Raw genomic sequence first — 26462 nt, 5'->3', positions numbered from 1 at the left:
GAATGAGACAAGGTATTGCCGAACCCACAACCATAAGATCAACTGAGCAAGGCGCCTGTTCGTGAGAAAGTGGGACACCTTGAAAGTAGTCGTCACATCGTAACCTGCTTATGACAAGAAAAAACCCTATACCGGCCCTCCCTTTCCCAAACCCCATCGCTGCCAGAACTCCGAAAAACAACACGTTGCTCGCTCGAATCCCGAGAGAGAAAAAAAGAGAGAAAAAAGACCTCCGTAGCCGACGCTACATACCAACCGGAAAGCCAAGATCATCATGTCGCCAAGGAGTAGAAATCAGAACGGAAAGTGCGTGCCCGTCTCAGACGCAAACGGCCCGAGCACCCCACCGCCACTGTTATCCGTGAAGAAAATATCATTGCCCTCAGGCCCTGTCCACACCATCTGCGGCGCCTCATTGAGAAAACTGCCAATAAGCGGATCTGCCAGGACGTTGTTCGCCGTGCTAAACCAATCAAGGGGCGTGCTTCCGTTATTGTGACTTCTGTCGCCGTTAGTACCGCCAAGATTTTGGGCATGATCCGACTGTGGCCGGTCTTGTGGAGGAGTGTTTGCGAAGGAGGCAGAGGACAAAGATGACAGAGAGGTTGCCGCTGCCATGTGGTCTGCTAGCATTTGCCCTGATTTCTGGCGATTAATCCCCTCCACATGTGGGGTCGACGGCTGATCTTGTTGCTCCTGCTGTCGCCTTGGGCTGTGCAAATCATGCTCGTGCCCTGCCTGCCCCTGTATCTTGCATCTCAAGCTGAAAACCCGAGCCTGGACTTGCGAGAGCCTGTCACAAAAGTCCACAGCTGGTATGTTTCCGTCTTTCTTGATAGATCGAAGTATGCTCAGGAGCGTCTCCAAAGCTTCTGAAGTCACTGCGGCAGGCTTCATGACGGCCGAGATCACGAGAATCAGGGCAGCTGAAGAGATGTGGTGTGCGTCCCAGTAGCCATAGCTCGCGATGGCGCCATCAAGAAAGAGGCCTTCGACAATGCGGCTGGACGACCGGGCGGCGTTGACGCAGCTTTCCGCGAGAGCAAGGGTTATAGGAGAGAATTTGGATTGCTGGCGCAGAGCAGGTGGCTGTTGCTGTTCAGCTGCGGCTTCTCGCTGCTGGTCACGGCCTGACTTTCCCAACTGGAACTGGGATTTGAACAAGTGTAACAAGACAGGCCGAGTAGTCTGAATAATGCACTGGTTATATGCGAGGTGAAGGCTTGCCACAGGTCGAGGTGTGCCTCTCTCCTTCAATCGCAGGTCTCGTGGTAGCTCATCATACCAAGACCGGAGTTGCTTGAGGATTCTGTGCACCCCGCGGATGCAAAGCCCTCTACGACTGTTGGGCACGCCGTATACGTCCGTCACTGGGAGAGAGTCAGCCTAAATACGTATCGTCACGGGGCAACGGGGTTGCCCTTACAAATGTTCCCTATGATGCGCCCCAGTTTGGTGTTGATCACCAGGGGCTCAGGATCCAGAAACTCTGCCCTCTCCTCCTCGGTCAATCCGTCCATGCTAGGCATCTCGACATCAATGTCCTCGTCACGAACACTGACAGGCTGACCGAGTTTGGAAGCAGAGAAGCGATCGAAGAAGTAGAGCACCCACCACGCTCGTCTTCTACTCTCTCTCTCCACTGGGGTCAGAGTGCTGCTGCTTGTTGCGGCACGATGCATTCCCATACTCATGGCAAGCCGCATAGCCACGCCGCTGTAATGATATGCTGTCCGCACACGGCCAAAGATATTGGATGCCCAACCCTTTGTTATGAGGGTTAGCCTCTACACTGATGGATTCAAGCACAGTCCTAAACTCTTACCAGTAAGGTCAATATCTCGACATGAATCAAGAGAGGTTCCTCGTAGATGTCCTTGTCTTGAAACATGTCGACAGCACGTTCGTAGTACCTTGCGCCTGGGACGAGACCGTTATTGTCGACGCCTCTGCGGTTCGAATAGATCTCTCCGAGGGCCATCAGAGCGTAGAATTTGCAAAGCCATAGACTGGGAGGATTTATCTCCCGCCGATAGACAGCGTCCATTTCCTTCATGAAGGTGACTTCGAGAAACAAAGGATGATAGTTGCCGATGAAGCGCCTTGCGACATTCAATAGAAGTTTGGCGTGCATTCGCTCGGGGAAGGACTCATTGCTCGGAGCATGATTTGGGGGGTCAAGCCGTAGGAAGCTTGAGAATCCCGCCTTTGCTGGCGTGTAGGTGTCATCAAAGCACTGCAGCAGGCGGTCGCTGAAGGCAGAGCACGATGCTTCCCCGATGAAGTCAGAGTCAACCGCGGAGAGGGCCCGGCGGTCGGCAGGCTCCCTTCCCTGAGGATCAAAGAGAGGATTGAGCATATTGGACTCCTCATGGGAGAGAGGCAGCTCGTCGTCCGTGTTGCCGCTGCCTCCCGCCTGCTGGGCGGGGTCTGGCGTAGGGAGCTGCGTGGCGGAGGACTGTAGGTTCTTCTGCGCGCTGGCATACTCGCGGAACCGTTTGCTGTCGGCTTCGAGCCTGCGCAGGTATGCCTCTGAAATGGGCACCTTGCGCTCTTTGCGCGGATACTCGCATTCCATCGCACGACCGCTCGAGACACATGCCTGACAAGGCTGGTCTCCAGAGCATCGAGTCTTGTGCTTGTGGCATGGATGGCAGCTGCAACAGTTGATGCGCAAGGTCAGTCCCGGGTCACACAAGCAGCACTCAGAGAAAGACGCAAGCACTCGACAGTTCATGAGTACTTACGCTGCCAACAGCCGCCGCGGTTTCTGTGGACTAGCCATAACAACTTGTTGTCCACGGCCATGTATCGATGGCGTTTGCTCGCCTACGCGGCCACACGAGGCCCTGCGACATCGAAATCAAGTCGCTCGAAGATACGAAGGATACCCCGTGGGCTGTTGTAACCGCAGTGGCAGGAATGAGACTATTGATTCTGGCTATCCACTCGTGGCTCCTGTGAGCCGAATCAAGCTCTGCCCGCAGTCTGAATGTCTACCATCCACCCAAGCTAGTCAGCCATCGACCAAGCACTGGGGTCGGATGCGGGGAGGCGCACAATACCGGGCTGCTGGTGTCAACTCAGGCAGTGCTGGATTGTCCAGAGATGATCCGTAATTACCGGCTCGCGGGGACGAGAGTGGATCCTGACCTTATGTAACAAGACCGCAATCGGCCACTTGGACTGGGAAGATATGAGCAGGGTGTCGAAAGGGTGAACAGCTCCTCCGCTTTCCCAGGTTGGTGTCACGTTGGTGTGTTATCGATGTGCGACGGCCGGGGGTGAAGGTGGGACGGACGAGGTCGAAGCCGCCGGCAAGAGCTGGTGAGCCGGCGGCTGGGGGTGGGGGCGCCCGTCGTTCGAGATACCGTTTGCCGGGACGGCAAGCCAAAACTTGCCGCCTGGCGGTGGATCCCTTCCAGCACGGCATCTCACCAACTGCCGGCCGCTGCTCAGCTCGCCCTGCAGGGCTGCCACACCTTATCCAAGGTCATGAGCAACGCCATCTCGGCGAGCTGGCCATCTGCCGGGATGCAGCCGACGCCGACGTCGCGCAAATGATCGGCTTGGGAAGCCAGACAGGCCGGGCTCCGCCATGGGGCGTGCAGATCTCGTCATGGGCAGCCGGCATCTGGAACGGATTGATACCCGGCTTGTCAGACTTCGAGTGATGGATGGTATATCATTGCGCCTTGCGCATCCCGTGTCTCAGATATTTTGAAGGGCTGTCGAAAACACCTCTCTGCTTCTTGCCTTGGCCTGTCTCTCTTTTACTGCCTCCAGTTGAGCCGGCATCACATACACAGTCTCCTTCGTCATGGCACAGCGTGGCATCCGGATCGCCATCGACCGTGGTGGCACCTTCACAGACGCCTGGGCCGAAGTGCCAGGACGGTCAGAGCACATTGTCTTCAAGGTGCTCTCTGTATGCCCCGAAGAGTACGATGACGCCCCCACAGAATGCATCCGGCAGATCCTCGAGATTGCTACTTGTACCACAATACGGCGAGGCACCCTGCTCGACCTCGAGCCTGTCGAGTCCATCCGCATGGGCACCACTGTCGCCACAAATGCTCTTCTCGAGAGGAAGGGAGACCGTGTCGCATTCCTTACCACTAAAGGCCTCCGCGATGGCCTCCTCATCGGCAACCAGACCAGGCCGGACCTGTTTGACCTGTCCGTACGGCGGCTGAGTCAGCTCTACGAAGCGGTCGTCGAGGTTGACGAGCGCGTGACCATTGAGGGCTTCAGCGAAAATCCAGATCCTCAGCCCATCGACTACACATCAGATCCAGACCTTGTCATGGGCCAGACAGGCGAGCTGGTCCGCATCATCAAGAGGCCAGACCTTGATAGTGTGCGGCGTGACCTCGAACTTCTCAAGACCAAAGGCATTGCGAATGTTGCAATTGGCTTTATGCACTCGTACACATTTCCGGACCACGAAGTCCAGGTCGCGCGGGTAGCCGAGGAGATGGGCTTCAAGGTCTCGGCGTCTTCCGAGCTGCAGAGCATGGCCAAGTTCGTGCCTCGCAGCCAGTCGGCAGTTGCTGACGCATACCTGACCCCGATGACTTATACATATCTGGAGAGCTTCCGGAAAGGCTTCAAGGGCCGCCTGGAGGACGAGAGCGCCAACAAGCTTCTGATTTCGCAGTCCGATGGTGGGCTGACAAGCTGGACCAAGTTCACTGGTCTTAAAGGCGTATTGAGCGGACCAGCAGGCGGCGTCGTCGGCCTGGCCAAGACGTGTTATGACGATGAGGATGGCACTCCCGTGCTTGGCTTTGATATGGTTCGTCCACGCGTGACAGCGAGTAAGCGAAAGGAAGAAGCTAACGATTTTTTAATAGGGCGGCACCAGCACGGACGTTGCTCGTTACGCGGGCGCCTTTGAACACATTTTCGAGAGCACGCTTGCCGAGGTCACAATACAGACACCCCAACTCGACATCAACACAGTTGCGGCTGGCGGAGGCTCCATCCTGTCGTGGGAGAACGGGCTGCTCAAAGTCGGTCCCAGCAGCGCTGGTGCCAACCCTGGTCCAGCGTGTTATGGCAAGGGAGGACCTTTGACGGTCACGGATGCCAACTTCCTCCTCGGCAGGATAATTCCGGACTTTTTCCCGCGTACGCTCGACCACGATGTTGTCGTGGCGAAGTTCAAGGCGCTCACTGAAGTTGTCAACAGTGAGAAGGAGGAAGGCGGCGAGCCTTTCACTCCGGAAAGTCTGGCGCTGGGGTTCTTGTCTATCGCCAATGCGACAATGACACGTCCGATCAGGACGCTCAGCGAAGGGCGTGGCTATGGGGCTTCGAGTCATAATCTTGGCAGTTTCGGCGGAGCTGGTGGTCAGCATGCTGTCTTCATCGCTCGCGATCTGGGCATCAAGAAAGCTATCATCCCGAGGTACTCCAGTATTCTTTCCGCATATGGCATGGCTCTTGCGGATGTCGTCATTGAGAACCAGGAGCCCACGGCTTTGACATTCTCAGAGCAGGTGCTTCCAGAACTGACCAGGCGGCTTGAGACCTTGTCTGCCAAAGGAAGCCAGGGCCTCGCTGCACAAGGCTTCGAGACATCTGCAATTGAGCACCAGTGCTTCCTCAATATGAGATACAAGGGCAGCGACACTTCCCTCATGATTCCCCAACCGGCAAACCTCTCTGAATTCGCGGATGCCTTCACAGCTCGCCACTCTCAAGAATTTGGCTTCTCACAATCAAGAGATATTCTCGTGGATGACATCCGCGTACGCAGTATCGGCACCACCCGCAGCCTGAACATAGCAAGTCCTTTCAAGGATCTTCAGCGATATAAGTCTGACGGACTCACCCCAGTTCCTACACCAGTCTTCTCCCGCAAGGTCTTCTTCGAGAAGCACGGTTGGACCGAGGTCAGCGTCTTCCGCCTTGATGCAATCAGTCCAGGCGTACAGATCAATGGCCCGGCCATGATCATCGACAAGACGCAAACGATCGTTGTGGATCACCTTAGCAAGGCTTTCATTTTGCCGGAGCACGTTATCCTTGAGGTCAGCAAGTCTGAGCAGCAGACCGTCTCAACGGACGTCGTCGACCCTGTCCAGCTTAGTGTCTTCGGTCACCGTTTCATGACTGTCGCCGAGCAGATGGGTCACACCATGGAGAAGACATCTATTTCAGTGAATATCAAGGAGAGACTCGACTACTCATGCGCAGTTTTCTCAGCGGATGGTGGCCTTGTTGCCAACGCCCCCCACATTCCAAGTCACCTTGGCTCTATGAGCACAGCGATCGCTTACCAAGCTCAACGTTACAAGCCCGGGGAGCTTAAGCCTGGCGACGTCATCATTAGCAACCACCCTCAAGCTGGGGGTACGCACTTGCCGGATATCACAACAATCACCCCCGTTTTTGACAACGAGGAAGATCCCAAGGAGATCATCTTCTTCGTTGCGAACCGGGGTCACCATGCCGATGTTGGTGGTATAGCCCCTGGGTCGATGCCACCTAACTCGACTGAATTGTGGCAGGAAGGCGCCGCAATTGAGTCGTTCAAGATGATCAAAGAGGGTGTCTTTGATGAGGAGGGCCTGGTGAAGCATCTTTACGACGACCCGGCGTCATATCCAGGTTGCAGCGGCACGCGCACCTTGAGCGATAATCTTGCAGATCTCAAGGCTGCCGTTGCGTCCAACCAGAAGGGCATCGAGCTCATCCGGGATCTGATCAAAGAATTCACTTGGCCGGTCGTGCAGCTGTACATGAAAGCCATCCAGGAGAATGCTGCCCAGGCTGTCCGCGAGCTACTCAAGTCTTTTGCCACAAAGTACGAGGGTGGTGTCCTCGAGGCTACCGAGTACAATGACGATGGCATCCGCTTTCAGCTCAAGGTCATTATCGACAAGGATTCAGGCGAGGCAGTCTTTGATTTCACTGGCACCGGACCTGAGCATTCTGGCAATCTGAATGCGCCACCGACGTGCTCTTACTCTGTGATTATGGTAAGCTTTTCACACCAGATCTTTGGTTTCTGAGCAAATTTGCTAACCTATTGTTCTCCGTGGATAGTACTGTCTCCGCTCCATGATATCAGCAGATATTCCTCTGAACCAGGGTTGTCTAGAACCTATCAAGGTGGTCTGCCCAGAGAACACTATCCTGTCCCCATCACCAACGGCCGCAACTGTTGGCTGCACCACCGAAACATCGCAGAAACTTGCAGACCTCATTTTCCGCGCCTTCAACGCAGCAGCAGCATCACAAGGCACCATGAACAACTTGACCTTTGGTTGTGGCGGCACTGATCCTGTCACTGGCCTAGTGACCAAGGGCTTTGGCTACTATGAGACTATCGCGGGTGGCGCTGGCGCCGGCCCTGGCTGGCACGGAGCCAGCGGAGTACACACACATCTGACAAACACACGCATCACCGATCCAGAGATATTCGAGAAGCGCTACCCCGTGATCCTTCACGAGTTCTCAATCCGGAAAGGTAGCGGCGGTGCCGGTCAGTACCGCGGCGGCGATGGGTGCATCAGGGATATTGAGTTCCGCAGCCCATTGCAGGTCTCAGTTCTGACGGACAGGAGAGTCACGGCGCCGTATGGACTCGAGGGCGGCGAAGACGGTCAGAGAGGCGAGAACATCTGGGTTCGGCGCGACCCTGTAACGGGAGCCACGAGGATGACCTCGCTAGGCCCGAGGAAGACCAGCCACTTCCAGGCTGGCGATCGCATCATCATCAGGACGCCTGGCGGTGGTGGCTGGGGCTCGTCAAAGGCGGCAGCCCTGGAGCCTGCGGTCAATGGGACCGGGGATTTGAGGCGGCATATGACGAACGGGACATTGGGTGTGAGGAATAGCATAGCCACTGGTAATTAGGTCCGGCGGTGAAATTATGGCGGAGTTTGGTGGTCAATTTAATAAACACTTCTCAATAGCACACGCTGCTCCTGTGATGCTAGATACAGCCAGGCGAATACATGAATGATGTATCTGCTGAAGGTGGCAGTGTTGTTGTCGGAAACCACACAGCGCAACAAACATGATATTCTTCCATTCCGAAATGCCCAGCCTCGGTGCCGTACTATCTACTTATGCTCATCGCAATTGTGATGTGACAACAAGGTGGCTCCGGCCGTATCTTTATATTACCTGGTCGTCAATGTAGGACTGGACTGAGAATATTGTCGAATATGCCAAAAGCCGACGCGCGTCCCTCTGCGTCTCTCTGCGTGTGTGAAAATAATGTGGATGCCTTCACCCAAAGTCTCGCTCAAGCTGGCAACTAGAACCCGCTCGAGCTCCCGTGTTTAAAGAGAAGAGCAAGGATCAGATACCATGGGCGCCGCGAACGCGCTCACGCAGGAGCTAATAACGTATTCCCCGCTGAATCCGAGTCTGTGGAGAGTATGCGATGTGATAAAGGGCGCTTTGGGCTGCAGACTGCGCCAATGGCAGACTTAAGATTCTTTTGTCGCTGCGATGCTGATACAGTCCCTGCTTTCCCAATTCCCCTAACGGGCATGGTTTATTGAGGTATCATGATAACAGTTGTCGGGTACTTCCGTGCTGCGGGTAGTCGTTTTGTGGCAGCCTGGCACAGCCACTTAAAGTATCTCGTTGCCTTACGCTACGTTTGACAATGGGGCACAATCCCGCGCTGAAAATGCGGGACAAAGACAAGCTGACATGCCAGAGCTGGCCTGCATACCTTGCTGCCTGAAACCAAGCCCATAATCTGAGATGCCACGGCTGCGGCTCAAACACAGATAAATATCTAGCCGAAAGAGGAAAGAATGAAGAGTGCAGAAGTGGCTGTGCCAAGAATAGCAACAGGACCGTCAGCGCCGGACGGCCCAAAACGGGAGAAACCCTGGTAGTCTGAGTTGTCTGATTGGCTCGTTTGTACTGAGACCCTCTGGACAAGCGTTTCGCTAGCCCCTGGCTCATTCTAGTGCGCCTTTGGATCACTCTGCAAGTTTCTCAGGCTCTGATTGGGTGGAACTGGGCGGTATTCTCTCACTGAATCCGAGCTGGTGCTTCACTTCCCGCAACCTGTTGTCGGACTTTTGAATTCATCTGCTGCACATCAGGGCGAGATCTCCACAGAAAGCGGGCTGAGCCAGGCAGGGGAGCTGCCCCATGGATATATGCTCCCGCCAAGAGATCGCCGGGGAACAGGTACAGATTGGCGAACCGGGAGCTTTTCTCTCGTACAGGTGGGGACGACCTCGCACTCGTGCTCAATTCACTTGTTTGTGGCTGTGGTGTCCCTGCCAATAGATTTCTAGTTTACGCCAGTGCATTGTGTTCTGCTGCGGTATCTTCGAAGGAGGCTGTGAGAAGAGCAACAGGTCAGAAGGAGTAGGTAGCGGTTGTATAAAGATTTCAGTTCATCCTCCCGTTTTCAGACTACAGCTCGAACACTGCCTCACTATCGAGCAACTGAGTCCTCACCTTGCAACACTCATCCAACAAAGCACATTTATCCGGCGCGCAATCACTATCCCGCTCAGCACAACACTCTTGCTGCCTAGGTACACCATGGCCGACAACACGACACTCCCTTTCGACCCAGAGACTTGCACCCTCGAAACGTGCCCGATCGAGTATGCCCAGATCACCTACACCCCGTCCCTGGGCGGCAATATTGCCTACGCCGTCATACTCGGCCTCATCCTGGTCGCGCAGCTCGGCCTAGGCATCCGCTACAAGACATGGGGCTTCATGGTTGGCATGGTGGGAGGTCTTGCCTTGGAGGTCGTCGGCTACGCCGGTCGCATTCCCCTACATTACAACCCTTTCAAATTCGACCCTTTTCTCCAGTAAGTTTGGAACGCCAGGTCACCCGAGCTGGTCGCCCATTGCACCACCTGGCAGAAGCTTACACAGCGCTCCTGTCATAGGCAACTCATCTGCCTCACCATAGCGCCAGCGTTTCTCAGCGCTTCAATCTACCTCTGCCTCGCCCGCATCGTCGTGGCGTACGGACCAGAGACTTCCCGCCTCAAGCCTCGCACGTACACCTATATTTTCGTCACGTGCGATTTCATCTCGCTCGTGCTGCAGGGCGGCGGAGGTGGGATTACCGCCACGGCCAATACAAAGGCCACGAATGACATGGGTGTCAACATCATGATTGCCGGCATGACCTTTCAGGTCGTCTCACTTGCCGCGTTCATGGCCATCTGCGCCGAGTACGCCTTCAGGATCAGACGCCGCCGCGAGCTTCTGGACTACGGCTTCGAACAGACGAGAAGCACTTTCCGCTTCAAGGGTTTTCTGTATGGTGAGTTGCGTGATGTAATGAAAAGAAACAACAACAACAACAAAAAAAACAATCATAAAACGCACGAGAAAGGGTGACTAATCAATTTACTACCTACAGCACTCGCCGCCGCCACCATTCTCATCTTTATCCGCTGCGCCTTCCGCGTCGCCGAGCTGTCTGAGGGCTTCAACGGCCCCCTCGCCAACAACGAGGTCACGTTCATGATCTTCGAGGGACCCATGATCATGCTCGCCACGCTCGCCCTGACCGTCTTCCACCCGGGCATCTGCTTTGCGGGCCGCTGGGCAGAGGCCAAGCCCATGACGCGGAAGCAGACGAAGCAGCAGCAGAAGCGCGCTCTTGTCAGCGACATGGACTCCTCGGACTATGAGCGCGTCACGCCTGGCGGAGCGGTCGAGGTCGACACTCTGGAGACCTCGTACCCGATGAGATAGGCGTGAGAGGGTAGGGATACATACGTACTCGGAGCTTTTGGTGGAAAGCCCCCCTTCCTTGTTGAATGGGAGATGTCGAAGGGGGAAATGGTGGGCTGGAGCGAAGGCGTAGAATATGATAGAGCTCAAGAAGGAATCCCGGACTTTTAATAATATCTCAGGGGGTGTATGTTTGAGACTGAAAAGACAACAAGCAAGTTATGAGCCTCCAGGATGAAAGCCACACAAAGGCGGACTTGTTGAAGGGGTATACAAAACAATATGGGTATGAACACCGTACTATGTAAACGCAAAGGACAAGAGCATGTGCGAAATCGAGTAACAAGATGCATACGCCGATGCTCCAAATGTATGATGTCTTCCGCTGAGATGCGCACCCAAGCAAGCATCAGTGTTCGTTGTGGCTGCCTGAGGCACTGAACTGCACCTCGACACCACTTCCGATTTTGATGTCGCTCCTTCCCAAAGTATGAGCCCGCACGGCCAGCCACGATTCTACCTTTGCGCAATCGCTTCAAATCTCCCGTCTCCCGTCGCAGTTTCGTATGCTAAAGGAACTTAACATAATCCCTATCACGCTGCAATGCTCTCAATATGAGGGACCACCTCCCGGATGCGGATTCCCCGAAGGCGGTGCTTGGGAAGCGTCGGCCGCCGTCGGCGCGATTGACGGATATGTATCCAGCCTGGCAGCCGTCTGTCCCGCTGCGTGCGATTGCGGTCCGTAATAGCCGTGCAGCTCACTGATCTCGTTGACAGTCACGAGGCCGGTGCCGACACTGCCCGCTATGTTGCCCCCTACAGCAGTGCCACTGTCGCTGCGCATCCGTGGAGAGCCCGGAAGCTCTACACTTCCCCGGTGGGAGTGTGACGGCGAGATGGCTCGTGCTGCTGAGGACGACCGGTGCCGACCACCCCCGGTGCTCTCTGTTTCGAGCTCCGACCATCCATGCATGCCCTCCAGCTCGCTCGAATAGCTCATATGCCGACCCGGGTAGGCGCTGGTCATCTGGGAGTCGTGTGAGCCTGCTCTCTGGTGCAGTGGTGGTGTCTCTTGTCGTGGCTGCTGCTGCATGACGTGCTGAGCGTACCTCACATCATATGCCTGGAATGTCTCGACGCTCTGCCGCCGGCTGTCGGGAGCCTCCGACGTCGGGACTGGGTTGTACTGGCCGGGCCAGGCTCCATACGGAGTTGACCTGCCCGAGGTACGCATCTGCGATGTAGGCGCAGGGGAGGAATCCCCCGCAGTGGCCTCCGAGGTAGTCCTGAAATATGAAGGGCGCAGACTGGGAGACTGCAACGGATCCGTCCCATCTTGCGCGTATATTTCGGTAACGGTCGGCTGTCCAAAGCTCAACGTCTTTTCCCTTCCGGTCCCCTTCGACGGCTCTCGCCTCGCCGCTGCTGCTTCTTCAGCTGCTTTTTGTGTCTTCTTCAGCCTCCGTAGAATCATCCATGTTGCGATCAGGATGACGGCCAGAAGACCAACGCTTCCTCCGATGATTCCGCCGAGGGCCGCCTGCGAGAGTCCGCCACCGCCACCACCGCCACCGCTGTTGCCCGTCTCCACCGCCGGCAGCTTCGCGATAGTGCTTGGACGTAATTGCATCACGTTCTCGGTCGCGTCTCCACCGAGGTTCGTCGCTCCAGGCTTTGGCGTCACGACAGTCGTAGTGGTTACCACTCGGGTGGTTGTACTCCCACTTGAATCCGTCGTGGTCAGAGGTACGCTCACGGTGTAGGTCTGCAGGGCTGTCGAATAACAAAAGCCGTTTCCGCACGCCATCCCGGACCTGCAGCATCCGCTACCAAGGGACGCTGGACAAGCGTTGTAATTTGCTGGACATATCGACATGGAGACACCCTCGGGCGCAACGCAAGCACCGCCAAATTTGGCACATATAAGCCCCACGGGACAGCAGCTTCCTAGAATTCACGCATGCAAGGTTAGCGACAACATACTTCCCACCGGACAAGGACACTGGCGCGCGAGCATCCTACCTGGGCCTGCGTCAATGGGACAGTTGTAGTATCCCTCTCTACCGCAAGCTGTGGTCGGCCCTGCCGTCGTGGCATAGCAGGATGACACGTCGCACTTATAGTTGTTCGGACAACAACCTCCTCCCACCTCCGCCGGACAAAGAGCCCATCCTTGAACTTCACAAGTGGCGTCGCGTCGTGGGTGTGCCTGGGTGATTGTGGCCTTCTCAACTTCGTGAACCCGGTGTGGCTCGAGCAACTGGGCGTGGATGTTGAGGCTCCAAGCTGTGCCGACAAGCCAGGTTCTGCGACCTGGAAGACCCCAACCTCGACGCATGTCGGGCGAGTGAGGACCTAAAGCGATCGCGATGCTCGGCCCGCCTGTTTCGACCAGTTTGCGATTTGTAGCAAAGAATTATCCTTCTTTCAAGGCTGATGCGGCTGAACGCTTCTCGAGGATCTTCGCGAGCTTTTTGCGATGGTCGGACCCACGGCGCGATGGTTTCGAGGGCTGGCGTCAGCCAAAGAGGCATCCAACCTAAGGAGATTCGCCCGGCAGAAGAAATGCGACGGAGCTGGCGCCCAAATTATCGAAAGGAAATCAAAGTTGCTGCACGCTCCAAAGGACGATGATTTGGTTGAGCATTGCGCAAGAGCGAGGCGGACGGTGTTGTGAGCGCAGCTGACTACAGATAAGAGGTCCCGTTGCTGACGTGGGCGCAGCACCGAGGCCGCCTGGGCTTGGATCCTGTGTCAGAGGTGCCGAGCAGCTGAGCTTTACGACGAGGGTGATGGGGCAGTCCCTTGCGAGCGCGATTCAGGTCAGGCCACGGTGATGTTTACGGAGCGCCGCCTCATACTGGAAATAATGATAGCAAAGCACCACCACGCTCGAGGTCACCAAGCGAGCGGACTGGCACCCATGCGAGAAGGCATGCGCATCCCCCCGCAACATGGATATGTAGGTGAATGCCCTTTGGCAAAGGTGCGCATGTGGCAGCCTTGTCGTCTGCGTGCGCATGCAACAACTTGCGTGGTGTGATAAGAAGTCCCCCCGTACGGATTCACGTTCCCATCGGCCAATCATGGGCACACCTGGGCTCAGCGATGACAGCCCGACACACCACTTTCACCGCAACAAGGCAACAAGGAGCCCTGGAGGAGGGCTGAGCCCAGTTGCTGCTGACATGTCCGAAACCCCACCTCCAGCACCACGACTTCGCATGCAGATTCTGACACTGGAACCACCGACCACTCAGACCCCCCTGCTGGGCAAGGAAATTCTGGCCCTGTAGAATGCACAAAGGCCTCGGCAGCCAGGGATGATGTTGCACCAACAATCAATGCATTGCTGGCCTTCACATGCGCACAGTCTCCTACACTGCACTGCATGTGGGCGGAGAGGCTACTCCTTCTCCGCGCTGCAAATCGCGATTGCCATGGCTATAGTCTCGCTTTGGGCGACACCGGTCGATCTCTTCTGACAGCGCAAATGGTCCACATGGACTCCTGAAGTCAATCACGTTGGAGCAGCCGGCCGCGCACTTTGTCGAGCTGCACGACAACCGCAATTTCGCTAGGCAGGGCTCCTTTCGGACAAGACGGGGTAATTGACACAAGCCAAGCATGAATCTTCTGTTTGCTCCCGAAATCATGGAATCAACCGCAAGCAACGCAATCTTTTAGCAGAACCAGCCCCGGAGGTCCATGCTCGAAGCGACGAGGAGAAACTCATCCTTCGAGTAAAGGCTGGGCAGACAGATACCCAACTTTACAACACCACACGATGTGTTGCAATAACTGACTGCTTCTAGCTCGATCGGCACGGCTGCCCGCCGGAGCCAGCGTTGCAGCCGAGCGTTTGCGTACCTGAAGCTACTATGGCGTCCTGTGTGGAAGCATTCACTCGAACTGCGCAGACTGATCTCGACAAGGTCGTCCTCCGCCCAATGAGCGACAGCGACTAATCAGCCTCTCGGATCCATCCGCACCACGGCTTGCGTATCGGCATTACGGGACTGGGACGTGTATGTCAAGCCTTGGCGGCTGATCACATATAATCAACGGGCACACCACAGCAGTTGGCCCGGAACGGTCCGATTTCCCCTCAGTCGTCCAGGTGGCTTGGACCAGATTCTGCCGACTTTGACTGGGCAGCTGCTCCTCACCTCAGCGGATTGATGCCACTTGGACATGACTGGGCATGCAGTACAGACACCACCCCGGGGGCCCCCCAGGCCCAAAGAAGCAGCTGGATACCAACGAGGCTAGATCATCTGTGGGGTAGACAAGGTGACAAAAAGAGGTGTCATGGGGCAAAGGCAAGGGGGGTTGAACAGCCGGTTGGTGCCATGACTTCCATGATGCGTCTTTGTCCACGGTGCAATCCGTCTTCGACGTCACTCATCAGCCACTTGCCACAGTGGCACTTGAGAGGCACGGGACAGTTCGTTCGCTTTTGATGCTTGGAGGGCGGCCATGGCCCGTTGAACCTTTGGGCACACGTGAGACCAGGACTTACGGGACTTGCGTGGTGCCAAGGGAAGGGCTCAGCGGGATGATTTCATATTCCGCGGAGAACGCCCTTGGCGTCTTCGACGCTGCTAGATCGTCATCCGGGGTAGCAGCATGGTTTCGTTAGTCCACGCCGTCGTCCCAAGAAACCCGGCCAGGGGCCAATGCCATGCTCCTGGACAGACTAACGGGGAGCCGGTGTGGCGATCCATCTGCCTGCAGCGTTGGCAGTGTTCCGCATCAGCAAGATGAGATGCGGGGGCAAGGCAGAGCATGTCCCGCTCGGCGCAAATCTTGTTTGGTCACGTCGACACACTTTGGCCCTGTCCAGCACAGTACAACCCTGGAACCTGCTGATCCTGGGGGGGCTTGCTCGGCAGGCTAGCTAAAGGTAGCTACCTTGAGGCAGGTAGGACCAGGTAACTCGTAAGAGGCTGGGGTCTTTGCAATGATTTTCCAAGGGCAAGTGCCACCGCCCATAAGCTCTCAGGATCGGCCCCCCGCATCCAGTCCCAGCGGTGTCTGGGGTTGATACAGGCGAGGACGGGCCTGGGTATGATTCGTCTGATGGTGGCTCTTGCGGGCGGAGAGGGTCTCCGGTGCTGCGGTCTGGGACTAGCTCAAGGGGCGAGGGCAACAGAGAGTAACATCAGCGGCGATGGCGGTCCAGGGAGACGAGGCATGCGAGAGGTCAGGTGTGCTCATGCGCATTGAGCCCGTGTTCGGCTACCACGCTGCAGCAGCGACGGCTCGTCAATCATGGTTCATCGGCGCCCCCTCCAGGACCCTAGTCGCAGATGGATGGGGTACCGGCCGGTTCCTGTGATGATGGGCCCACGTACAGTACGGCTCTTTGGCCGGGCTTGCCCTTAGCTCTGGGGGAGCCCGCCCCGGCTCCCTCCAACGGCACCGCTAAAACTGGTCACGATGCTTGCTCCACAACTTCTGGCGCTTCCCCAAGCCCGCCCTCACTTGCACCTCGCCCCAAAAACCTAGCGTCGCCCACCGCCGTCAACGCCCTCATCCTGTTTTCCCCTCGGCCGCTGCCTTGCTCACCATTATTCGGACCCTCTACCGCGCTCCCACCGAAACACCCACTGTCCCCACGAGCAACCGCTTCGCGCCGCAACCAACCTGTCAGAATCACAAACCGTACAAGTCAACCTCGTACATGTGACAGGACCACTCTTTCGACGAATTGCATGTGCCGCGGCCCCGCGGCAACCCGCCTCCACAACTCTGGGTGCACCCACGACGATGAATGGCAACATCTGACCAGCCATAACCACTAGACGGTCATAGCAAACAGCTTGCGAGTCTCGACAATGCTTCTCTACACCAAGCTGGCACCACCAAAGGTGCCCAAACGCCGCTCCAGGGCCGGTGAGTGTGCTACAGCTCTCTCCCTTCACCTAGAGCACCGCATCACTATTAAATTGGTCCAAATGGGATTGCTAATTTATTTGCTATTAGGCTGTACATCATGGTTAGTTTCTCAATTTCCCACCAATCATGCGTCATGAGGTCTTGGCTAATCTCAGCTCTTTGATGACAATCTGCAGCAAGGAGAAAGTACGTATGGCCAGAATTTCGAGATATTTGTTGTTCGACCATTTGCAAGGGCACAATCCTAACCCGCAAGCACAAATCGCAGAAGAAGAAGTGCGACGAGACGCGGCCACAGTGCGCGAGATGCGCAGAGCGAGGACTCGACTGTGCCTATGAAGCAGTCAAGCCACGGCAGCGGAAGCAGCGCGACTCGATTGGGAGCCTGGCGGATTTCGTCCATGCTGCTGAATACAGAAGGTCGTATCGGACGTCCGACCTCCTCGAACACGCAGACAGCGAACGTTACGATGACGGCTACCACGACCTGTCCGTGGCAGACGAGGACGTGGAGGATATCAGCATCGACGACATCTACACGACCGATGATATGCTCCTCTCGCCCACAAGCCCGCTGGGTTTCGACGGCGTGTGGACAGATAATCACAGCCTTGTCCCATTCAAAATGCGCCGAGAATCCACGGCCAGTGTCATGTCCATCCCCAGATCCAAACAGCCAGACCTGGCGATGATAGCGCCATGTCCGGCAGGGTCGCCAAGGCTCGAGTTCTGCATGCCCGCGTTCCAGGAATTCTCCGACAAGCGAAACCGCCGCCAACTTGTCGATCACTTTTGCAACGTTCTCTCCCACTTGATTGTGTTCCGGGAGGAGTCTGGAAATCCATTCCAGCAGCTAGTCCTGCCATTATCCTATAACAGCGGACCAGTGCAAAATGCCATCTTTGCACTCGCCAGTGCGCATCTGGAATACCGAGGCGTCCAAAACGACGAAAAGTCCATCTACTTCCACAACAAGGCGATTCAGGGGCTGGCTCAACTCATCGAGGTTGGGACGTCGGTCGACAAAAATCATATTCTCGCTGCTATCATGCTGCTTGTATACTATGAAGTGGTGGGTCATGGGTTTCACAAGCATCTCTGTGATAGGTACTACGGACACTAACAACATGGTCTCAGCTTGTCCAACGTGGACGTTCGAGCATAGTCGATGGGCACCTGAGGGGCGCGTTGACCATCATGTCCACTGCGACGGATCAGAACGATGCTACTGGCTTGTTCCTTGAACGGGTATGTGTTAACCACTAGACTGCCAAAAGAGACGGAGAACAATTTTCCATGCTAAAGAATAACAACAGGCATTCCGGTTCTACGATGTAATCACAGCCTTGTCGCTCGGAACAGCTCCTCTTTCTACCGCGCCCGCCGCCGGTTGCCTGCTCCCTTTCCCGCCGATGAATGCTGCTCCTGCATCTCCGCTCCACAACGTGGACACACTTCTCGGCATGGCGACGACACTGTGGCCCGTCATGCATCGCCTGTCCAGCCTGCTCTCACTCCGCGCCGAGCTCGAGAACGCCAAGCAGACCAACCAGACATCAAAAGCAGCGGTGCTGCGCAGCGAGTACGACGAGACATCGCAAGCGATCGAGGTGGCCTTGACGCAGTGGCAGCCCTGCCTGCCGCCAAAGGTCGTTCTTACCGTCGGGACCAGCGGCGACGGGGAGGAGCAGCTCGCGAGCCTGGCCCTGGCCACGCCTGCAAAGCAGGCCAACGCCAAAAGCTCCGCCGATGGCGCCGGCGCCGGCGGCTCGGGCGCGGGCGCGGGAGCAGTAGGTTCAGGCTCTCCTTCGCAGCAGGAGCTGGCCCGGCTGCAGTCGATATTGCACAACGCCATGGCATATCGCCACAGCGCCTTTGTGTACCTCTACAGGACGATCTACGAGTACCAGCCAGACCACCCTCTCGTGCAGGAGCACGCGCACAAGGCCCTCCGGCACTGCGTCGAGACGGTCAGCCACAAGGGCCCCATGGGTGCGCTGCTGTGGCCCTTGTTCGTCTCGGCCTGTGAAGCGCGGAGCGAGGCGGATCGGGCTCTTGCCAGGAGGGCTTTCACGGAGATTGAGCTCCGGCAGGGCATGACGAACATTGAGCAGGCGTGGAGGGTCGTCGCTGAGGTGTGGGCGCGGTCCGACGCCAAGAGCCACAGCAGCGGTGCAGACGACGACGGCAGCAGCAGCAGCAGCAGCGAGCATATCGCAAAGGAGGCGGCGGTGGCCGGGTCGGCGGCCATGGCGGCGTGTGGTCTAAGTGCCGCCGACGGCGGTATGGACAACTACCTCGATGCTGGGCAGCTGTGGAGGAAGATCAGCGCAGAGATGGGTGTCAACATTGTCTTTGGTTGAGGCTTCATCGCTTCGGCTCGATCCGTGGGAAGCGCGGGGCTGTGGTCATCGTCAGGGGTCGCATCGACATCACCACATTGTGTGGCCGACTGCGCATGGGAGAGGGTGATGGATGATGGAATATAATCAAAAAAGGGGACGGTGTGGGTGACTTTTCCGACTGGGCTTATACGGACGATGCACATAGTGAGGAGTTATATGAAGCAGGCATGGCCTGGGAGCAGGCGAGCACTTTGGATTTGGCAAAAAGGGGATCAAGGGGGGCGTTATGTATTCATTAATCCGCCGAGTCGGCGAGCTTCCCATCATTGCGGAAGCATGACCACAACAGACCAAGATATCCACAAAGACGGCTATGATATGACGAAGAGCGAGCCAAAGAAAGGCGGAGGCATGGCACGATCTCAGGGCTGTGCGTGTAGTACAAGGTGAACAGATGGTGTGCGCCATGGCGCCTGCCCAGTGGAGGGTATACCATGGTAGAGATCGATTGGCGTGCATGCGGCGATGCGGGCAGCAATGCCAGTGGCCCAGCGGCGGGCGTGCTGCCGGCGGGCCGCAGCCGCTGTGGTCTAGAGCTCGCCCTGCTCTGCAGACAGAGCTGACGGCGATTTATACCTGCTGGCTGCACCCGCACGGTATGGGGAAATACAGTAGGACATGGTTGCAGATCGCCATGGCCCCCCGCCTGAAGTGCCCGCTCGTTTCCTTCCGCGTGCTCCCTTCCCCCCGCCTGCTGCCCACTCGCCGCCGCCGCCGCCGTGCGCCTTCCCCAGTCTCCAGTCTCGGTCCCTGCCCTCCAGGAGCTGTCCCAATTAAGCATTTGCCCCCATTCCAGTCCCTCCGCAACTTCTTGCAGATCCACCAGCTCCGCCACGCACTGCGCAATCCCTCGACGCATCTCTCTCCATCCTGCGACTCCCGCTGGACTGCGCCATGGAAGCGACTTGAGCTGTGCACACTGCGACACAAGGGCCTGCCCATTCGCGTCTGCCTCACGACAAACGCGACGTCTTTGCTGCGCGACTTTGCGTGCCAGGCGAACATGCAAATCGCTGGCGACAATGCTTTAGCCCAGCTCCTCCCGTAGGAGAAGCTCTCGAGAGTCTCCTCGAAACACACGCCCGACCACGAGACCCCGGGAAAGTCTGCCATAAACAAGAATCCTCAACTTGGGGGGAGGCATGAGCATAAAAGTACGAGTTAGAGCATACTCACTCGACCAAGCCTCCATCCCAGTCCTCCTTCGTCGCGAAGGCGGCCAGCAATGGCGGCACCCGAGGTGACCAGCCACTCCGAGGCGATGCCCGCCCCGAAACAGATCCGCTTCGTCAACAACCAGGGTCAGCCACCCGCCAAGCGCAGGAGGATCAATGCTGCCTGCCTGACATGCCGCAAGCGCAAGACTCGCTGCGCCGGCGAACATCCCGTCTGCTCGACCTGCACCAAGAATGGGCACGAATGCCAGGGGTACACCGACCATCCGGACGAGAAGAAGAAAGGCGAGCTCGATGCCGTGGACGAACATGTCCAAGTTCTGGACAATGGACCGGAATACGCATTCGACAAGACGGTGGCCAGCACAGGCAGGAGAGGCAGCGGGCGGTCGGACATATCTACCATGTCAGTCGCCAACAACCACAGGATATCTGATGGAACAGAGCACGCACGACCGGCCTTCCGAGTCAAGTCGGAAATTACTGAAGCAGCAGACCACGGTCAGGGGCCAGCACAGAAGCCCGCAAGGCGACGCCCATCAGGTGCAGAGGTCCGACAGAACTCGTTTTCGACAGAAGACGGCGGCAGCTCCATCGACCGGTCACCTTTACAGCTTCACGGTAGCGACAGTCAGAGCGTTGTCCCATACTTTCGCTACTTTGGACCCACCGCCATCGTGCCTGGCTTCAAGCAGATGGTTGTCCGCGTCCAGGATAGGCGCAGCTCCATGTCGGCAACATCGCCCAGCACGAGCTCCGTCTACACGGGGTTTTTGAGCTCCATCATGTCGGATCATGACACAATGCAAGCCGAAGAGGCCCCGTTCTACGACATCAATGATCATGAACCGGTGTCGCCAGTCATTCTCAGTCTTGTCGAACTATTCTTTGTCCATCTTGGGAGCACCCACGCCTTTTTGAGACGCAATCAATTCACCCAAATGGTCGTGGAGAAACGCGTGGAGCCCATATTGGTTGACGTTGTCTGTGCGCTCGGGGCTCGTTTCTCCGACCTACCTATCTTCAAGAAAGGTGGCGACGCAAAGGTGGCCAGGTCCGAATATGGCCACGTCTATGCACAGCGGGCGAAGCTGGCGATTGTGGACACCTTCCCGTGTCCGTCTGTAGCTGCAGTTCAAGCGTGCTTGCTCATGGCGTATGACAGTTTCGGCGCCGACCAGGATAGCGCGCTCTGGATGTATCTCGGTATTGCTATTCGCATGGCAGTGGACTTGGGCTTGACGACCGAGGATGGAGTCCGGTTCCGCGGCGAGAACGACCCATGGTACACTCGGCCGATGACTCGCAAGGGAAGCCATGGGGAGGCCTCGCATACCTCGAAGGCTGAGGACCCTCCTGATCACGCCTTGAGTCTGGAAGAGCAAAAGCAGGTGGAACAGGAGCGACTTGACACCTTCTGGGCTGTCTTCTTCCTGGACCGAGTGATTTCCACGGGCACTGGCCGTTCTGTCACTCTCAAGGACGAGGATTTTGAGCATTGCATGCCAAAGTCGACGCTAGATCCCCAGTCCGGTTGGCCCCTGCCGCTCCCTATCCTGATACAAATCATACACTTGTACGGACGAGTGTCGGATGTGTTGAACAAGATCCGGCATGCGCATGACCTGACACATGACAAGTTGCAGAGACTTGGCCAGATGGAACACGAGTTGACTAAGCTTCATCAGAAGATGGACAGGCGGTTGCGCTTTGACGCCAACAACTTCCAGGCGTACATCAAGAATGGCCACGCGACAACATTCATTCTGCTGCACGTCTGGTTTCATGCTCTCATTATAGTCCTGCACCAGCCTACGCTGCTGACCGGAAAGGGCGCAGTCAGTCGCATTGGCCAACTCAAGCCGCACAGCAGGGAGTTGTCCATGTCAAGTGCCAAGACAATTGCTGATATTCTCGCCTTTGCCGAGTTGTTGGATCCGCTCTGCTCGATCGCAAATCCCTTCACGTCGCAACCAATATATATCGCAGCGAATGCATTTCTCATGGAATCACGCGTAGCTGGCTCAAACCCGGGCTCGCCCGAAGCCTCCACGCCGACTGCAACGCAGCAGAACAGAGGTGGACTAGCGAACAGCAACGACAAGCACATCATGAGGCATTCACTTTTGGCGTCTGCCGCGAACCAGAACTACCAGGGTTGCTACAAGGCTCTGAAACAGATGCATGCGTACTGGGGAGGCGTCCGCTATATCCTGACAGCACTGGACCAAAAGTCGGAAGGCAAATGGGACTGTGAAACGTACACGGTCGAGGAGTATGAGAGCACAAAGCGATCTCGGCTACCCAGTGCTGCTGAACGACTCGGTCCTAAGATGATGGAACATCTACGCACAGCACCAACAACAGAAGCCGGCCCACCACTGGCCTGGTCGCTAACTGGTACGACCGACTCACCCAACTCGAGCTTGACTCTCCTTTTCCAGACGCCTGCTGCCAATGGAGCCGCCATTGGCCGTTCCGCCACGGCGCATGCCTTCAGTGGCGCGGCTGCCAGCCACTCGTCCCCGCAGTCGGCGCCAACGCCACCAGGGAACATGATCTACGACCCTATCCGACAAAGTCGTCCAGAGACTGCAGCAATGTTCCCTCCCGCTTCTCCATTTGTACAGCCCAACACGTCAAATCTGCGGCATTCTGCTGGCCGACCTCGACGTGTTTCGACCGTGTCGGCTACTGGAAAGACAGGCCAGCAGTATGAGGTGGCGTCCGGGGCAGACACGACAGGATTGGCCTCAAGTCCTGAAATGCGAATGAGTGGTCCAAGCGCTGCACGTAACGGCAGTAATAGCAGCATGGCTATGGTGCTGCCGCCAGCTTCATCGCATGACGTGAATGGTCATTTCAACTTCCAGGCCGACACCACATCGGCGAACATTGGCGCCGGCGAGCAACACAGGGGATACCTCAGCTCCCAGACTCGCCAGGAGCCGGCCTCAGCTATGAGCGCCGTCTTATTCTCCAACACAGCACAAGATACGAATGAGCCGTCGAACTTCGCCTCGAGCGGCAGCGGCATGGCTTCGGGGGGATACTCGTACCCGATCGGTGGCGCCGGCGGCGGGACCGAATCTGGCATGATCACGTCCACAACCACGAGCACTGCTGGGACCACGGTCAACGGTGGAGCGTCCGATCTCCACTTTGTCACATTCTACAACGAGGCCGACTTTGGGCAGCACCTCACAAGCTTTGAGCAGAATGAGATGATGAGCTGGCTTGGGGACTACTATCCGAATGATGTCCTGAGTTTCAGTCCTGGTATGAACCTCGGTTGAGCCTCCTCGCCTATCGTACTTGCCTTGGAGGATGGCGTCACCGCCAGCTAGGCCCCATTGATCGTGAGCGAGGGAGAAATGGCATGATGTTTTCCCCGGTTGTGGTGGCCTTTCTTTTTCATTAATGAGGCACATTTCATGCGAAGTGGGAGTACGTGATTTTCTTGACCTGCCGGTCCGTCATGGGTTTTGCCTTGGGAAATTGAGCGTGATTCCATTTTTTAGATACCCTTGCTTTAAACACAATATCACATGATGTCGTTCCTCTTCCGTCTTCTTCTCGTTAGATCACTGATTGCTGGTACTCAGCTGGGAGAAAGGCCGAAACTTCTATGAAGCCATTCTTGAACTGGTCATTTCTCGGCTTATTGAAGATAGGGTATCCACGACGCAAAGTGCTCCTAGCGGACACAACGCGTGGTATATACCCACACGCAAAACAAGAACAAAAACCAAAACGAAATGACATAATTATCAAATCCTCAAGATTAAGGAGGACTCTTGTTGGGAGCACGACATCCTAATTACCCCGAAGCGGACTCTCTTCTGGCACGAAACCCTAGGTGGACACTTGCGAAACTGTGTGTATGGGTAGTCTGCTATTGAATTGGCCAGCTTGTCTGTCCAAGGCTTCAACTTTGATCCCTCCCCTCCCGTCGTTGGTTTTCCTTCTCTGGCAAGGCCGCCTGCTGCTGGCCTGGCTGCTGGAAGCCATGTGAGGCTGTTAGTCTCGTTTCTTGGGTCGTCGTCCTCAGGAAGTGGCCAGATGTTGTTGTTGTGTGGCCGGCAGCTTTTACGCGTTGCCCTACTTCTGCGGAGCAGTTTTCGTCGTTGGCTGTGAATCCGACCAAAACCAATGGCTTGTCCAGCAGAGAATTTCTCGGGATGTCTTTTACGCGGCTTTTGTAGAGTTGCCAGAGTAATTGTCAAGCCACTGAATGCGTCACAGACAGACAGACAGACAGACGAGGCGGATGCAACGCCGTCTCGCTCTGCTCGGGTAGCGGGCGACCGGTGTGTCACAAACCTCCTTCTCAATTCAGCCATCGCCATCTATACAGCCGAGGTAGCCTTTTCTGAAACACACATCTCCAGGCTCGGGGCATGATTTGACCCGACTATCACACCGGGGACTCCGCCCGTGGGCTTTCCATGCAAGCAATTTCTCCGAGGCTGTAGGGGAATCCGCGTTGACCGACTAAACCTTTATCCATATGTGGCGAGCCATCCAGAGCCCCAGGAATATCCGGTGCAAGGATGGACCTCTTCATCAGGCTCTGTCCCATCTATCCGCAGAGCAGCTGCAGGGTGGTTGGGGGCTGGAACTGGACGTGACAAGGATACTCGTGACGGAATCCGATGGCGATAATGCATCACATATTATTACAAACGCCAGCGTCGGCGACGGTGGCCGCGTCATCCTTGAAGCCGGAGATTGGAATCCGCTCGTCTGGGTAGCTGTTTCTCACTTGTGCTTGTGATCAGTGATCGCATCTCGCTATAGCGATGAGCCGCCTGCTGCATCCTTCAAGTCAGTTTTCTGGCTCGATGCGCGGCCACTGGCTCGTCTGGTGTGTCACCATCTTCCCTTTAGCACAACAACAGGTTTCTATTGCTTGTGGTATCCCCGGTGGCAATGCATCATTGGCCGTTTAGTTGAATTGGTCCATGCGATCGGACATTACCAACCATCGTAATGAGATTTGCGTTGCATGTTAAACACTTTAGAATAGAGCGAGCACATGACAGAAGTCTGGTGTCACAAAAGAGACGATGGGCTTCTCTGGCCACTTACGATGCTTGCTCGTACTGCCAGTGTCATTGTCGTGACAGAATGTTTCCGCAGCTGCCATATCGGGAGAATTCAGGCACCCGGTGTGTAGACACACTGCGTCTCGATCCGGACACACCCACACTATCGTGGGCGCTTTCCACCTGGTGTGTGACACCCATCAGCATCGAGGCTTAAAACACTTGCATCTCGACGGTTTCAGGTAATAGTTCTTGGTGGTGGTGGTCAAGGGCCGCTTGTGGGTGTTGTGCCCCTGCTCATGCATGGAAGTTCTGGAAATGAGCAAAGATTGTGTCAATCAGAGCGTCCGTGACGAATCAGAGTGATTCATGGAAAATTACATGTGGTTATGAGCATGGACTCGAGCAACCCATGCTGGGGGCCAAGATGACATCTCCCCGACCTTGATTGGATACTGTGTCAGCTCATCTGATTGGCGGATCGTCATAAAGCCGCAACAAGGCACACTCGACATGGTTGCTGCCCACGTCCTGGTTGATGCTTTCTGGGTCGCAATTCTAGGGCGTTTGCCTTGCAACAATAAACATAGAGCCAAGTCAGCACCTCCCCGGCGCCTGCACAAGGTTTTGGCTGGGCAGGCCACGATGGCGTTCAAGGTCAGAGGCGCCGCGGTGTCCTTGTGACTGCAGGCTGCAGAGAGAAAGTCAACATACTGAGTCAACAATGAAAGTGCAAGAATCGAGCCATGGCCAGCCCCGCCGGCGCAGCGCAGCTTGCTAGAGAGCTAAAGGTTGATGTGATTTGAGTTCATTGGTCAACAGGCCGGCAGACAGACAAGTGCCTGGGCAGGCAGACGTGCGAACTCAGCCAGGCAGGCAGTGACTGTAAAGGCGCACGTTTCTCAATCACCGGGGTGCCGGAGTTAGGTCAGTTGTAGTTCGGGACTGGTGTTGGTGGGGTCTGGCTGCTCTGCAACCTCGCAGATGAGAGTTTGGGATGTCTCGAACAGGGGCAGGCGTAGCCGAGACAAGTTGGTGTGGAGGTTCCTCCGTGTCGGGACTCTGGCATGTGCCCTGTCAATGACATCTAACAAGACACCCAGATGGTCCTGCTTTTCTCGGGGCATGCCTTGTGGAATGTCTCTTGTCTGTCGTGCTTTGCATCTTTGCTCCATCCCGCTGCAGATGTCGCCAGGCAGCCCCGTACTGATCCCCTGGGAAGCTACCTGTGTCTC

At 56.4% G+C, this 26462-nt stretch overlaps 7 protein-coding genes across 7 annotated transcripts; 4 read left to right on the top strand and 3 right to left on the bottom strand.

Moving 5' to 3' along the window:
• Positions 1-294: 294 nt before the first annotated feature.
• B0I36DRAFT_343733 (fungal-specific transcription factor domain-containing protein) lies at positions 295-2785 on the bottom strand (the record flags this gene model as incomplete). The annotated part of the gene is made up of 4 exons (XM_046156189.1): positions 295-1370; positions 1427-1787; positions 1826-2657; positions 2748-2785. 4 exons carry the CDS (start codon positions 2783-2785, stop codon positions 295-297), a joined length of 2307 nt encoding a protein of 768 aa, XP_046017962.1.
• Positions 2786-3820: 1035 nt separating this feature from the next.
• B0I36DRAFT_259047 (Hydantoinase B/oxoprolinase-domain-containing protein) lies at positions 3821-7973 on the top strand (the record flags this gene model as incomplete). The annotated part of the gene is made up of 3 exons (XM_046151096.1): positions 3821-4798; positions 4857-6989; positions 7057-7973. The coding sequence occupies 3 exons, from the start codon at positions 3821-3823 to the stop codon at positions 7867-7869; spliced, it is 3924 nt and encodes a 1307-aa protein (XP_046017961.1). The 3' UTR covers positions 7870-7973.
• A 1561-nt stretch (positions 7974-9534) lies between these two features.
• B0I36DRAFT_390683 (putative RTA1 domain protein) lies at positions 9535-10716 on the top strand (the record flags this gene model as incomplete). Its single annotated transcript, XM_046161404.1, has 3 exons — positions 9535-9815; positions 9897-10279; positions 10379-10716. 3 exons carry the CDS (start codon positions 9535-9537, stop codon positions 10714-10716), a joined length of 1002 nt encoding a protein of 333 aa, XP_046017960.1.
• Positions 10717-11205: 489 nt separating this feature from the next.
• B0I36DRAFT_3274 (uncharacterized protein) lies at positions 11206-13276 on the bottom strand. Its single transcript, XM_046154466.1, has 2 exons — positions 12721-13276; positions 11206-12645 (listed from the first exon to the last, which is right to left on the bottom strand). Exons 1-2 carry the CDS (start codon positions 13034-13036, stop codon positions 11306-11308), a joined length of 1656 nt encoding a protein of 551 aa, XP_046017959.1. The 5' UTR covers positions 13037-13276; the 3' UTR covers positions 11206-11305.
• Positions 13277-16198: 2922 nt separating this feature from the next.
• Positions 16199-16611, bottom strand: B0I36DRAFT_3263 (uncharacterized protein). The gene has a single exon (XM_046154319.1). It carries the CDS (start codon positions 16494-16496, stop codon positions 16272-16274), a length of 225 nt encoding a protein of 74 aa, XP_046017958.1. The 5' UTR covers positions 16497-16611; the 3' UTR covers positions 16199-16271.
• B0I36DRAFT_309578 (fungal-specific transcription factor domain-containing protein) lies at positions 16199-19393 on the top strand. The gene is made up of 6 exons (XM_046152152.1): positions 16199-16596; positions 16687-16699; positions 16776-16785; positions 16868-17671; positions 17737-17847; positions 17916-19393. Exons 1-6 carry the CDS (start codon positions 16539-16541, stop codon positions 18960-18962), a joined length of 2043 nt encoding a protein of 680 aa, XP_046017957.1. The 5' UTR covers positions 16199-16538; the 3' UTR covers positions 18963-19393.
• Positions 19394-19858: 465 nt separating this feature from the next.
• On the top strand, positions 19859-23747 carry B0I36DRAFT_309576 (fungal-specific transcription factor domain-containing protein). The gene has a single exon (XM_046152151.1). It carries the CDS (start codon positions 20230-20232, stop codon positions 23473-23475), a length of 3246 nt encoding a protein of 1081 aa, XP_046017956.1. The 5' UTR covers positions 19859-20229; the 3' UTR covers positions 23476-23747.
• The last annotated feature ends 2715 nt before the right edge of the window (positions 23748-26462 follow it).

The sequence above is a fragment of the Microdochium trichocladiopsis genome (genome assembly GCF_020744255.1).
Source record: "Microdochium trichocladiopsis strain MPI-CAGE-CH-0230 chromosome Unknown B0I36scaffold_1, whole genome shotgun sequence".
In the NCBI taxonomy this organism is placed as follows: Eukaryota; Fungi; Ascomycota; class Sordariomycetes; order Xylariales; family Microdochiaceae; genus Microdochium; species Microdochium trichocladiopsis.
Note: the sequence above shows the minus strand (reverse complement) of the source record. Positions and strands in the feature narration are given on the sequence as shown.